Source organism: Microtus ochrogaster, unplaced genomic scaffold (genome assembly GCF_000317375.1).
Source record: "Microtus ochrogaster isolate Prairie Vole_2 unplaced genomic scaffold, MicOch1.0 UNK41, whole genome shotgun sequence".
Taxonomy (NCBI): domain Eukaryota; kingdom Metazoa; phylum Chordata; class Mammalia; order Rodentia; family Cricetidae; genus Microtus; species Microtus ochrogaster.
Window position 1 is genome coordinate 1,666,414 of NW_004949139.1, and position 14,297 is coordinate 1,680,710.

At 47.3% G+C, this 14,297-nt stretch overlaps 1 protein-coding gene across 2 annotated transcripts in view; it reads right to left on the reverse strand.

Moving 5' to 3' along the window:
- Positions 1–9,384: 9,384 nt before the first annotated feature.
- The window catches only part of Folr1 (folate receptor alpha), a 13,449-nt gene continuing 8,536 nt past the window's right edge, over positions 9,385–14,297 (reverse strand). For both annotated transcript variants that reach the window (XM_005368796.2, XM_013354345.1), the window contains exons 3-5: positions 10,672–10,860; positions 10,401–10,536; positions 9,385–9,775 (exon numbers count right to left, since the gene is read on the reverse strand). In XM_005368796.2, the coding sequence (XP_005368853.1) occupies positions 9,495–9,775; positions 10,401–10,536; positions 10,672–10,860 (606 nt within the window). In that variant the 3' untranslated portion in view covers positions 9,385–9,494. The remainder of the gene's footprint in view (positions 9,776–10,400; positions 10,537–10,671; positions 10,861–14,297) is intronic.

Below are 14,297 nucleotides of genomic sequence, written 5' to 3' on the forward strand. Positions count from 1 at the left end.
TAACATAGTTCAGATCATGCTCTAACATAGTTCAGATCATGCTCTAACATAGTTCAGTGGGAGGGACCCCAGCTCTAGAGATGTCACTTTTATTTTATTTTTTCTTGTTTGTGCTGCAAGGGATTGAACTAAGGAACTTGTGTTTGTTAAGCAAGCACGCTACCACTCAACTGAAAACAGCCAGTTGTTTTGAAACACAGCACACCTTTAATCCCAGCACTTGGGAGACAGAGCAGGCAGGCCTCTGTGAGTTCAAGGCCAGGCCAGTCTACACAGCAAGTTCTAAGACAGAGCTACACAGAGAAACCCTGTCTTGAAAAACAAACAAATATTAGCCAGGCAGTGGTGGCCTTTAATCCCAGCACTTGGGAGGCAGAGGCAGGCAGATCTCTGTGATTTCGAGGCCAACCTGGTCTACAAGAGCTAGTTCCAGGACAGGCTCCAAAGCCACAAAGGAACCCTGTCTCGAAAAACCAAAAAGAAAAAAGAAAAACAAACAAAAGTTGTCATTAACTATTGGGGTAGGTGGTCCTGGGTTATATAAAAAACAACTTGGCAAAGGTCTCATGAACTTGGTGTATGGCTGAGAATGATGTTGAACTTCTTTTATTTTTATTTTTTTTTAAATGTAATTAACTTTATTTTATGTGCAGTGATGTGATGTCAGATCCCCTGGAGCCGCCATATGGGTGCTGGGAATTGAACTCAGGACCTCTGGAAGAGCAGCCACCACTCTTAACCACTGAGCCATCTCTCCAGGCCTGAACTTCTTTTATTTTTTAAATTATTTTATTATGTTATGTGTTGAGTGTTTGGCCTAAATGTGTGCCTGGGAACAAGGGTGTGCAATCCCTTTGGAGGACTAGCAGAGGGTGTTGAATTCCCTAGGACTGGAGTTACTGACCATTACAGGCCACCGTGTGGGAGCTGGGAATCACACCCAGCTTCTCTGCACTAGTAACCGGTGCTCCTAACGACTGAGCCACTGAGCCGTCACTCCAAGCCCTGACCTTGAATTTCTGATACTGGCAAATCAGCCTCTTGAGTTCTAGAATTGCAGGCCTATGCCAATAAGTCTGGTTTATGAGGAACAAGCCAGTAAGCACCGCCCCCTCACATCCTCTATTTCAGTTCCTGCCTCATGGTTCTAAAGAACGGGCCTACCTCCATCTTTAGCTTAAAAGTCGTTTTATAGAAGACAAACTAGATCCATGCCTGTTTATGATTAAACCAATGTTTCTCAATGATTAGACTATCCCCTATTTGTAACCTTAACTACGAATGGTTCTGTTCTGCCTGTTTCAGGAAATGATAATCATGTCTTTGTTTCAAAAAGTTGTTTGTAAAGCCGGGCGGTGGTGGCGCAGGCCTTTAATCCCAGCACTCGGGAGGCAGAGGCAGGTGGATCTCTGTGAGTTCGAGACCAGCCTGGTCTACAGAGCTAGTTCCAGGACAGGCTCCAAAGCCACAGAGAAACCCTGTCTCGAAAAACAAAAACAAAAAGTTGTTTGTAACCATTTTGCAACCCTACCCCTGCCACTACTCTGTTGTGACTACCCATGGTTATGACTACCTTGTTATGCCCAACTTGCAACAATGTCTTTGTTTCAGGGAGTCGTTAGGACTCACATGTTACCATGTTCTGCTCCTATAAGCCCACCTACTGTACCACCAAACCCCCTACTTGGAACCCTCCCACCCCTGAGCTATAAAATCCTTGTCTTTCCACATTCAATGCTGGCCTCTCGAACTCTGCCTTAGGAGGAGACTGCCCATGTACATGAATAAAAAAGCTTGCTTTAGCCAGACGGTGGTGACCCACACCTTTAATCCCAGCACTCAGGAGGCAGAGGCAGGCAGATCTCTGCGAGTTCAAGGCCAGCCTGGGCTACAGAGTGAGTTCCAGGACAGCCAGGGCTATACAGAAAAACCAAACCAAACCAAACAAAAACTTGCTTCCGTTAAGTAAGACTTGAGTCTTTCTCCTGCCGCCTTTGGGATTAACAGTTATTGCGCTGAGTTTATGCCCTGACTGCTCTTCCTGAGAGACTGTGATCCCGATGAGAAAGCAAACTAGGACAGTAGGTCTACTTTAATTTTAAATTTTTATTTTTCAAGACAGGATTTCTTTTGTGCAGCCCTGGCTGTCCTGAAACTCACTTTGTAGACCAGGCTGGCCTCAAACTCAGAGATCCGCCTGCCTCTGCCTCCGAGTGAAGGACAGTAAGTTTATGCTGTCAAATCCCAGTAAACTTTATTCTCTTTCATTCTGGTTTTTGTTTGTTGTTGTTGGTTTTTGGGGGGTGCTTGTTTGTTTTTGGAGACAGGGTTTCCCTGTGTAGCCTTGGTGTCCTGGAACTCACTCTGTAGACCAGACTGGCCTTGAACTCCGATCCAGCTGCCTCTGCCTTCAGGATGGACTGCTGGGGAGGGAGGTGTGCCACCGTGCCTAGCCTCTTTTCACTCTGGTATTGAAAATGAACAGGCTGCCCCAACCATCTGATACCTTCTATAGGTGGTTTTTCTTCTCCCCTCTTGTCTATTTAAAGATTCCTCCCACAATTTGCTGACAGGAAACAGATTCATGTAAATGACATTACTGCCTTAAAGTAATACTTGGATGAGTCAAACTCTGAGGGTTTCCAGAGAATTTGCAGCCTCTGGGCAGAGGACATGGAGAGAGATGCTCACCCAAAGAATAATTTAAAGGGCTGGGTCAAGTTACTGAGTGTTGGGTCTCTAGAGGACAGGCCTTAGCACCCCCACTTGATCTGGACCTGGCTGCAGGGTTGGAGGTGTTAACTAAGGGTACCAAGGTCAATTGGGCAATACGATCCCCCTGAGGAATTACTGTAACTCCTTGAGAAACTGATGTCATAATTTTTATTTCTCCTTGATAATCTGCATCAACAACCCCAGGATGAATTTGAATTCCCCTCAAGATGGTACTGCTTCTTCCTTAGATAAGCCCCAAGGTCCCTCTAGGGTGTAGCCCAAAAACATTACTGGGTAAAGCTTGAACCCCCATTTGGGCTGTCAAGACTGCTCGGGCGGAGGTACTGAGGTCCAGTACTGCACTTCCTGGGGTGGCGCGGGCAAGGTCTGCAACGCAAAAGGATTGCCCTGTGGAACAAACTGGATACAGCCACTGCCGGGGTGGGACCCGATTCCCAGTGTCATTGCTCCATACACTGAGGTTCTGGGGCCCTGGAGTGGGGCCCTCCACCAGTTTCCCTGCTGTTGGCCTTGGATGGGCAGAAGTCTTCCATCTATATCTGTCTTAGATCTGCAATCATTTGCCCAATGGGCCCCCTTTTTACATCGTGGGCACTTTCCTGTTCTGGCAGTAGTTCCCCGAGTGAGCTGTGGATATTCCTTTTTAAAATGTCCAAGGGCACCACAGTTAAAGCAGGTTTTATCCCCAGTTCGGGATCCTAGCCCAGGCCTGATGGCAGCTGCAATCACCTGGCCCTGAATGAAGTGCCCGTCAATATCTCGGCAGATTCGAATATATTTGTTTAAGCTTCTTGCCTTATGTGGCCTCAAAGCTTCCTTACAATATTTATTAGAATTTTCAAATGCCAGCTGCTTAACTATGGGCATAGCTGTGGTCATATCACCAAATAATCTCCCTGCCAACTGCAATATCCTATCCACATAGTCCTGAAATGGTTCTGAAGGCCCTTGTAAAACTTTTGACAGCTGATCCCCCGCGGCCTTATTTGGAGATATACGGCAGGATTGAGCACAATTTGATTGGCCAAGTCAGCATAAGCTCCTGCTCTAGTAAGCAAGTCTAGATTGCGCTGTGCCAGTCCTGCTTGTGCATTTAACCTAGCCGTTTGTAAGCAATTTTCTTGATATTCTCCCCTCCACAATAAGTAATCTCCTCCCGGTAATACTGCACGGCATAGCTGCTGCCAATCACTAGGTGTAAGATCCAGTGCCGCAAAAGACTCTACCATGGCAAGAGTAAACGGGGCCTGAGAGCCGTATACCGCCTCGGCCTCTTTCAATTGCTTCATCTCCTTAAAGCTCAAGGCCACATGTTGTCTCAGTGCATGTCCTGGATTGTTAGAATCAGGTACCTCTATAACAGGAGCAACTGTGTGCAGGGGCCGAAAACAGACACCTCCTCTTCTTCCTGAGCCCTCTTCAGCCTCCCTGTCATCTGTCAGTCCCCAACGGGACTCCCTCCTTCCCCAATCCTCATTCAAAGCAAGTGGGGCTGACAGCACACATAAGGAATCCTTTGCCTTACAGCGCTTCAGCCTTTTCCAAAGTACCTTAATTTCCTGCATTAGCTGTGCTTCCTCATCAGATAAACTATTCTCTGCACTAGAGCTGAGGCTGCCTTCCCCATTTTCTGACTCGGAGGTTATTGCTATCTGGTTTTACTCCCGAAAGCAGGCTAACTTTGGCGCTAGCCTTAGTCCCGCACCAGATTCCAAAGTTCCCCCTGGCACCTCTGACATTTCCTTTTGGTCCCTATGTGACTCTGCTCATCCTATGGACCCACGAGTCTCTTCCTCCTGTATTTCTACAAGTATCTCTTTAGCCGCGATGACCTCCGGTCTCACTTTCACTTTATCAGTAAGCAGGACATCGCGAACCAGGCGCCATAGCAAAAAGGTAGATATAGGGACGTTATCGGCACCCTCCTTTTGCAGCCGTTTCTGCAAGTCTGTTTTTACCTGTTTCCAATCGGAGATGTTCAAACCTCCACCTGTCAAAAACCATGGGCTTGCTGCAGCTATATTCTTAAAAAAATCTTCTATAGTTCTCTCTTTGACCACGGTTCCTTGTTTCTCTAACAGTTTAGCTATCTGACATATCAGGTCTCTCTTACTGCTTGTGGATCCCATTTTACCGCAATCCGTCCTTACCGGCCTAGGACGACCCTGTCCGCTACCCCTTCTTTCTCAGATCTCGGTGGGAACCTCCACTTTGCCACACCAGCACCAGCACGGCAACTGTCGTTCTTCTGAGCCAGGGACGACGTCGGGATTAACATGCAACACAACTTCAGGTTCTGCAGACAAGCCGTTTATTCCACTTTCTCACAGCAGGTGAGGGGAGGCCAAATCAGCAATAGCAGGAAGCTCCTCACCGTAACTCAATGGCTTAGGGGTAAACATCCTTAGAAACATTGCTGAAAACAACAGATTGTTCCTGTTTTTAACTAAGGTCAAGAGTGCAAAACAGATCAAGTGGGGGGGGGGTGCGAAGGCTTGTCCTTTAGGGACCCAACAACTGAGGGAGATGTGATTGTGGTTAAGATCCTGTTATTTTGGGTAATGTACTTCACACACACACACACACACACACACACACACACACACATATATATTTTTTTTTTTTTTGGTCAGTCATACAATATAGTCTTCTCCACCCTGCCCCCGGCTCTGGTCTGTAACCCTCAATTTAGCAGGCTATACTTGTGTCAGCTGGAATAAACATTCTCTTTTTTTGGTCAGTAGGCAACTCCCATAAATGTCCCAACTGGATTTGTCTAGAGCCTGCTCTGGGAACAGAGTTCTTCCTGGACTGTTTCCACCTCACCCCGGTGGTCTCAACTGCCACCCTCCCCTACCCCAAACCTCCCCCAGGGGGCTCTTTCTCATTTTTGGGGACAAGATCTTACTATAACAGCCCTGGAACTTACTGCATGGACCAGCTGGCTTCGAACTCAGAGATTAGGCTCCCTCTGCCTCCCCATATTAGTCTTCTTATAAGAGCTTTTCGTGTTGATAGAGTCATTTGTGCAGGTCCCAGAGCTACCCTTTGCAGTGGGATCACACTGAGAAGTTGGAACTCAACAGACAGTTCATTGGCTGAACACAGCTGGAGGACCGGGGTTTGGTTCCTAGTACCACACCCAACATGCCAGGCCACAATGGGGCTCTTACTCCAGTTCCAGGCACCTGACCTTTCTTCTGGCCCCCTGCGCTCATATAAATTCATGCATTCATATAGACACACATAAAAAACCAGACTAACAGCCGGGTGGTGGTGGTGCACACTTCTAATCCCAGCACCTAGGAGTCAGGCAGGCAGATCTCGGTAAATTCGAGACTAGCCTGGCCAACAAAGGAGGTCAGCTAGGGCTATTTAGTAAGATCTTTTCTCAAGTAGATAAAAATTGGTTTAAAAAATATCATGTCGAAGCCGGGCAGTGGTGGCACACGCCTTTAATCCCAGCACTCGGGAGGCAGAGGCAGGCGGATCTCTGTGAGTTCGAGGCCAGCCTGGTCTATAAGAGCTATCCGGGACCGGCACCAAAGCTACAGAGAAACCCTGTCTCGAAAAACCAAAAAAAAAAAAAAAAAATATCATGTCGAAAGCTTGGACCTCTGTTAGAAGTTATACTGAGAAAGGATTAGACCACGACGGCTCTGACCTAAAAATGAATTCATCCATTGATAGATTCATCATATGGCAAGTTGGACGGAAGATTGTCATGAGTTCAAGGCCAACCTGGGTTACATGTGAATTTTAGGGCAGCTGAAACTACAGAGTGAGACTCTATCTCGAAATAAACAAGCTACAAAACAAACAACCCAATGTCTTTCTTGGGAGGCAGTGGAAAGGAGGAGGGGACTTAGCTGGGAGTGGGCCACCAGTGTGCCCTGAAGTCACTTGCTGTTTGTGGCCACCAAGATTAGTGATCAGCTTCCTCTAGCACGTGTTCCCACCACCCTATTCTCTGCCTCAACAGAAACCCAGAAACAGTGGGACTCCCTGAAACAGAGTGAAACACAGTCTTCCATTAAATTGTCTCCTCGGGGATTTTGTCAGGGAGACCATTCCAGAAGTGAGGTAAGGTCTTTGTAGTGGCCGTGGGTTGTTTGTCAGACCAGGTGGTTTTCTGTTCCTTCTGACTTAGTAGGATTATGATATTTTCTAGAATTCCTGGATTTTGGGCTTGGTCATGACCTCATTTGGCAATAAAAGAACTGGTAGGTGGTGGAGGTATGAAGGGCTTCTCCAGAATTCAAGCTCTCTTGTCTCATCTTGTGCACTGTGTGATAAGATAGGACCAACTCCCCCACCGTAAGACACCTTTATCTGTCACCCTGGGTTCCCAGTTAATTAGTACGAGCTCCCTAAAAATCCACAGTCAACACAATAGCTTAATCAAGAAATAAATGTTGTATTAAACTTCTGGATTATTAGAATATTAGGAATGTTAGCATAAGAGATGGAGAATCTGCATTAGTCATAAAGAGCACTTGCTGCTCTAACTCCGGCCCAGGAGAGCTAGTGCGCTCTTCTGGTCTCTAAGGGCCGGCGTGCGCACACACATTCCTGCTAGACTGCTGAGTTGGTGCCTGTAGTCTCTCCTGGGGAGTGGGGACAGGTGGAGCCTGGGAGTTCACTGCTGGTGAACTCCAGATTCATGGAGACGCTAATGGGGAGACACCCTGACTAAGGCAACTCTTATAAGGGAAAACATTTAATTGGGGGCTTGCTTACAGTTTCAGAGGGTCAGTCCATTATCATCATGGCAGGGAACATGAGGGCAGGCAGACATGGTGCTGGAGCTGGAGCTGAGAGCCACATCCTGATCCACAGACCAAGAAAAAGAGAACTGGGCCTAACATGGGCTTTTGAAACCTCAAAGCCCATCCCCAGGAGAACATACTTCCTCCAGCAAGGCCACACCTCCCAGTCCTATCAAAGAGTTCCACTCCTGGGTGCTGAGGATTCATCTATGTGAACCTAAGAGGGCCATCCTCCTTCAAACCTCCACAGACAAGGCTGGAAGGTGACTCAGCAGTTTAGAGCTGCGGTTGCTCTTCCAGAGGACCTGTGTTCATTTCTCAGCATCCAGAGGTTCTTGTAATTCTTCCCACATGAGCACCCTAACAAGGATGGGGACACACACACACACCATATACACACATAGTACACACTAATAATAAATGAGAAACAAACTTTAAAATTTCGAAGTTCAGTGTGGTATATATCTGTTTTGTTCTTGGAGACAGGTTTTCTCTGTAACAGCCCTGGCTGTCCTGGAACTCACCCTGTACATCAAGCAATTTCACCTGCCTCTGCCTCCCAAGTGCTGGGATTTATTTATTTACTTATTTAAATATTTTTATGGTTTATTTAACTTTTTTTTTTATGTGCATTGGTGTGAAGGTGTCAGATCTGCAACTGGATCTTCAGACAGTTGTGAGCTACCATGTGGGTGCTGGGAATTGAACCCAGGTCCTCTGGAAGAGCAGTCAGTACTCTTAACCACTGAGCCATCTCTCCAACCCCAAGTGCTGGGATTAAAGGGGTGTGCTGGCATTGCCTAGCTCAGGTGCTCAGGTGTGGTACTTGTAATCCCAATACTTATAGAGATAGGAGAATCTGTAGCTCAAGATGAATTCAAGGCTAACTTGGGCTACGTGAGACCCTGTCTCAAAATAAAATCTAAGACAGTAAGGAGGGTACGGCTCTCTTCTTTCCTTCTCCCCACAGATTCATATGACAAGCTGGGATCACCTCTGGACCTTCGGCTAAGATCAAGTGTAGAACCTGCGGGACCCTCTCATTTCCTGCTCTTTGATTACAGAGATGAGGACATCACTGAGTGGTCAGTCCTGCTGGGGTTCGATTAAATTTTTATTTTATTTTATTTTATTTTTTTGGTTTTTCGAGACAGGGTTTCTCTGCGGTTTTGGAGCCTGTCCTGGAACTAGCTCTGTAGACCAGGCTGGTCTCGAACTCACAGAGATCCGCCTGCCTCTGCCTCCCGAGTGCTGGGATTAAAGGCGTGCGCCACCACCGCCCGGCTTGGGGTTCGATTTAAAACGGCAAAATCCTTAGCCAATGTATTGGCACACACCTTTACTCCCAGCACTTGGGAGGCAGGTGGATCTCTGTGAGTTGTGGGTCAGTCTGGTCTACGAAGCAAGTTCCAGGACAGACAGCTATACAGAGAAACCCTGTCTCAAAAAACAATAAATAAATAAATAAATAAATAAATAAGGCAAAATCCTGGGCTTGGCTATAAATTAGGGTTCATATGAAAAATGAAGTCAAGAACTAGGAACATGGCACGGCTTAGGAAAATGAAGTCTGAGTAGCCCACAGAAAATGTCAGAACACGGAACTAACCAAGTTTAAACAACTTCAATCAGTGGGAAGGAGGAGGCAAAATAACTATTTTTCAATTCATACCCAAATAATTTTTTTTTATTTTTTTATTTTTTGGTTTTTCGAGACAGGGTTTCTCTGCAGCTTTGGAGCCTGTCCTGGAACTAGCTCTGTAGATCAGGCTGGTCTCGAACTCACAGAGATCCGCCTGCCTCTGCTTCCCGAGTGCTGGGATTAAAGGCTTGCGCCACCAACGCCCGGCCATACCCAAATAATTTAAGACAGATTTTGAATATTTGGTTTATTTAAGCAGGCTGTCTGAGGTCCCACCACAAAGAAGGCTAGGAGGTGAGAGGCTAAGCCAGGCAGGGAGCTCCCCAGGCATCAGAAGAGGAATGGACTCAGCTCAACACCCAGAGCAGCATTAAGGACAGGCTGCACACTAGTGGCCAGGCCCTGTGAAGCTCAGCTCCACCCATAGCCTCAGCATAGAACCTCGCCACCTCCTCGTTAGGGTTGCCTTGGGCTGGGTCGAACCACATCTGGATGCAGCGGCCGCTCCCTCGGCTGTAGTTGCTGAGTTTGTAGGAGTGGCTCCAGATTTCCTCACACAGAGTAGCAGGTGTAGGGAAATAGAAGGTGAAGGGTTGGCAAGACGCCCCCACAGGGCACTGGTTATACCCTAGAGAAATCATGGAAGACTTTTAGCCACCGTGCCTAGAATTATCTCTGGTTGTGCCAGCGTCAGAACCCCAGATCTTCACACAGGAGTTGCCCAGCCCCATCCCTCCCGCCCACGAACTCCTTACCCGAGGTGCAGCCCCCACCTCCCGCCCACTTACTCCTTACTCATGGTCTGGCCTCCACCCTCCCACCCCTCCCAGCTACATACTCCTTAACTATGGTCCAGCCCCCACCTCTCCTGCCCAAGTACTCCTTACCCGAGGTGCAGCCCCCACCCTCCCGTCCACTACTCCTTACCCGAGGTGCAGCCCCCACCCTCCCGCCCACATACTTCTTACCCGAGGTGCAGCCCCCACCCTCCCGCCCACATACTCCTTACCCGAGGTGCAGCCCCCACCCTCCCGCCCACATACTTCTTACCCGAGGTGCAGCCCCCACCCTCCCGCCCACATACTCCTTACCCGAGGTGCAGCCCCCACCCTCCCGTCCACTACTCCTTACCCGAGGTGCAGCCCCCACCCTCCCGCCCACATACTTCTTACCCGAGGTGCAGCCCCCACCCTCCCGCCCACATACTCCTTACCCGAGGTGCAGCCCCCACCCTCCCGTCCACTACTCCTTACCCGAGGTCCAGTTCCATCCCTTGTGCCAGTTGCTCTTGCAGGTAAGAGAGGTGCGGCAGTCCTCCCACCATTGCTGACAGTCGTCTCTGCACAGGGGGACATCAAGGATTCGTTCTTTGCGCCAGCTCTGGTCCACCTGCGAGACGATGAGGAAGGTTTTGAGCTCAGGAGCCTCAGAACTGCAGCCTGAGTAGACCTGGTGTGGGAGGCAGACCCTGTAGAGATATTTAGAGAGCGCAGCTGCCCTGTTGGCTTTGGGGGACACTCATACCTGCTGGGTCCACGGTCCCAAGTTAGGAGAACACTCATAGAGGCAGGTGTCTTGGATAAAGTGTCGTTTGCATTTCGATGGCATCTTTCCACAGTGGTCCCAGTTGAATCGGTACAGGTAGGAAATGTCCTCGTGAGCTTCCCGGCTTGTGTTTGCGGTGCAGCAGGAATTCTTCTTCCAGGGACTGCACTGTATGGTGGGAGATAGAGGGCTAAGTCCATGACCAGCACAGACAGAATATTCCACATGCAGCCTTGCACGTTTTTTGTTTGTTTGTTTTTGGTTTTTCGAGACAGGGTTTCTCTTGTGTAACAGCCCTGACTGTCCTGGAACTCACTGTGTAGACCAGGCTGGAGTCGAACTCACAACTCACAGAGATCTGCCTGCCCCTGCCTTCCAAATGTTGGGATTAAAGACAGTACCACCACCCAGCCCAGCCCTTGGTAACTCCTTGGTTGCCTAGGCAATCATTCAGGGAAACTTGCTGTTGAGCCCTGACTGACCGAAGAAGCCCAAGAGGTACAATCCTTACAAAAGTCATTAACTCCCGAGACCTGGAGAACACTTTCTGCCCTTGTAGAACACTAGGGTTTAGTTTCCCTGTGGGTACATGGTTGTTTATTTTAAGGGATCTGATGCCCTCTTCTGGCCTTCCTGGGCACCAGACACAAAGATGATGCATATACATGCATACGTGCAAGCAAACACACATAAAATAAAAATAAAAATTTTAAAAATTCACCAATTCACACTGGGTGTGGTAGGGCACACCCTTAGTCCAACCTTCAGGAGCCAGAGGCAGTTAGATCAGATAGAGGCAGGTTCAAGGCCTACCTGTTCTACAGTGTCAATTCCAGGATAGCAGAGCTATAACAGAGAAACCGTGTCTCAATAAATAAAAAAATCATTAATTAACATTTATTGTTTCTTTCAGTTTTCTTTCCCTATGCACACGTGCCTCTGTGTGCATGTGCAGAGGTCAGAAGACAACCTCAGGCAGTCTATCTACCTCCTTGGAGGCCTGGAAATCACAAGTTAAGCTCTATTAATTGCTGTTAAGCATGAGGACTCACTTGTCTGTATCTTCTCGTGCGGGAGCTATAACCACATTGCTTCTGCCTCCTGCTTGGCATTTTTATTTAATTCTAGGGATTAAGCTCAAGTCCTCCTGTTTGAGAGCCAAGTACCCTCTCCCTAGGCCTGTTCTTCTGAGACAAAGCCTCAGAGTCCAAGAACGACTTTGAACGCTTTTATTTCTCACGGCTACCTCTCAAGTGGTGATTACAGCTGCTACACCCAGCTTTTTCTACATCCAGCCTTTATTTTTTAAGCCAGGTTCTCGCCATGTAACCCTGGTGAGTTGAATTCACCATAAACACCAGGCTAACCCAGCACTCACAGTCGGGTCTAACACTCCCAGACTGACCAGGCTAACACTCCCAGACTGACCGGGCTAACACTCCCAGACTGACCGGGCTAACACTCCCAGACTGACCGGGCTAACCCAGTACTCACAGTCGGGTCTAACACTCCCAGACTGACCAGACTAACCCAGTACTCACAGAGGGGTCTAACATTCCAAGGCTGGCAGGCATCACACCCAGGTTTTAGTTCACTTGACTTCGCTATAAGCCCCTATCCAAGCTAAGCCAGGAGGAGATAAGAGATAAAATGATAAAAAAAAAAAAAACATGCCAACTGCTTCAGGAAAATAAATAAAGGCAATATAAAGGCATTTGAACTTGCCACCAGATGGTCAGGTTAGACCTCGCTGAAGGAAATGACAGAAACCTGGAGGAACCTGACGTAAACTGGTCGGCAAGGGAAGAAGACACTTGCCCTTGAAAACTTAGTACCCAAAGGTTTTTGTTTTTTATTTTGCTTTTTTTTTTTTTAAAAAAATTTGTTTGTTTGCTTTTCAAGACAGGGCTTCTCTAGTCTAAGGTCTACACTATTTTTATTTGCATCACTACACAGGAAACGACTTCACTCACTCCAGCTGTGTTCCCCGGTCAGGACCAACACTCATTCTTCAGATCTTTTGCTTTTGTTTAACATAAATTTTGCCAATCTTTTTGTTTTGTTTTGTTTGGGTATGTTTTTTGAGTCAGGGTTTCTCTGTGTAACAACGCTAGCTGGATCTCACTGTGGAGACCCGGCTGGCCTCGAAGTCACAGAGATCCGCCTGCCTCCTGAGTGCTGAAATTAAAGGCATGTGCCACCACCGCCTGGCAAATTTTGCCATTCTGAAAAACAAAAAACAAACAAACAAAACAAATAAACAACAACAAAAAAAAACCCACAGATTTTTTTTTTTCTTCCCGGTGTAACAGCCATGGCTGTCCTGGAACTCACAGAGATCTGCCTCTGCCTCCTAAGTGCTAGGATTTAAGGTGAGCACCACCATTGCCCAATGCAAAGTTTTAAAAAACACATTCAAAACAATTTTGTTGTTGTTTTGTTCATTTCGTTTATTTTTGAGAAAGGCCTCTCTCTATGAAGCTCTGGAGCTTGCTATGTAGATCATGCTGATTTGAACTCACAGAGCTCTGCCTTCCTCTACCCCTCAAAGTACTAGAATTAAAGGCCTAGTTTTAAAATAAAAAAATTAAAAGTTAGAGATGACTCAGCAGTCAAGAGCCTTTGGCCCAACACCACATCCTAAGAAAACCCGCCTGTGACCCCAGCTGCAGAGACTCTCAGGCCTTGCTCTGGTCTCCAGCAGCACTCAGGACCTGTGGTGTTCGTTCCCACAGACACCTAGGTGTGAATAAAAACAAGGCTTTCTTATTCTGAGAGAGGGTCTCACTGTATAGAACTTGCCATGTAGACCAGACTGACCTCAAACTCAGAGATCCATCTGCTTCTGCCTTCCAAGTGACAAAAATAAATTAAGAAAAAGAAAAAAGTAAAGGTTGAATAAGTAAGTTACTGCTCAAGGTCGCCACTGCGCAGTCTAAACTAGCAACAGTGATTCAAAATAGCTGCACCAGGTGTAGAGGGGACCACTTTTAATTCCAGCACTCAGGAACCCAGCCTGGTCTACATGTTGAGTACCAGGCCAGTGGAGGCTACACGTGAGATTCTGTCTCACAGACAAAACACAACACAACACACAAGATAGCAGCACCATAAGGGAAGGCCAGAGGAGCCTTCTCATCCCTCACTGAGGAGCTACTGACACTGGTGGCTCCCAGGGAACATTCGGTTTTAAGAGTATGGTCCATGGTAGGTTGACCATGAGCCAGTGAATGACCTCACGCTCTATGTATATGGGCAGCAACATTATTATAAAGAAAAGGAGGGGGCTGGAGAGATGGCTCAGCCGTTAAGAGCATTGACTGCTCTTCCAGAGGTTGTCAGTTCAATTCCCAGCAACCACATGGCTCACAACCATCTGTAGTAAGATCTGGTGCCCTCTTCTGGCCTGTGGGCATACATGCAGACAGAATACTATAAACTTAATAAATGAATAAATCTTTTTTTTTTTAAAATATTGATTTACTTATTAAGTATAAAATATTCTGTTTGTGTGTATGCCTGCAGGCCGAAGAGGATACCAGACCTCATTACAGATGGTTGTGAGCCACCATGTGGTTGCTGGGAATTGAACTCAGGACCTTTGG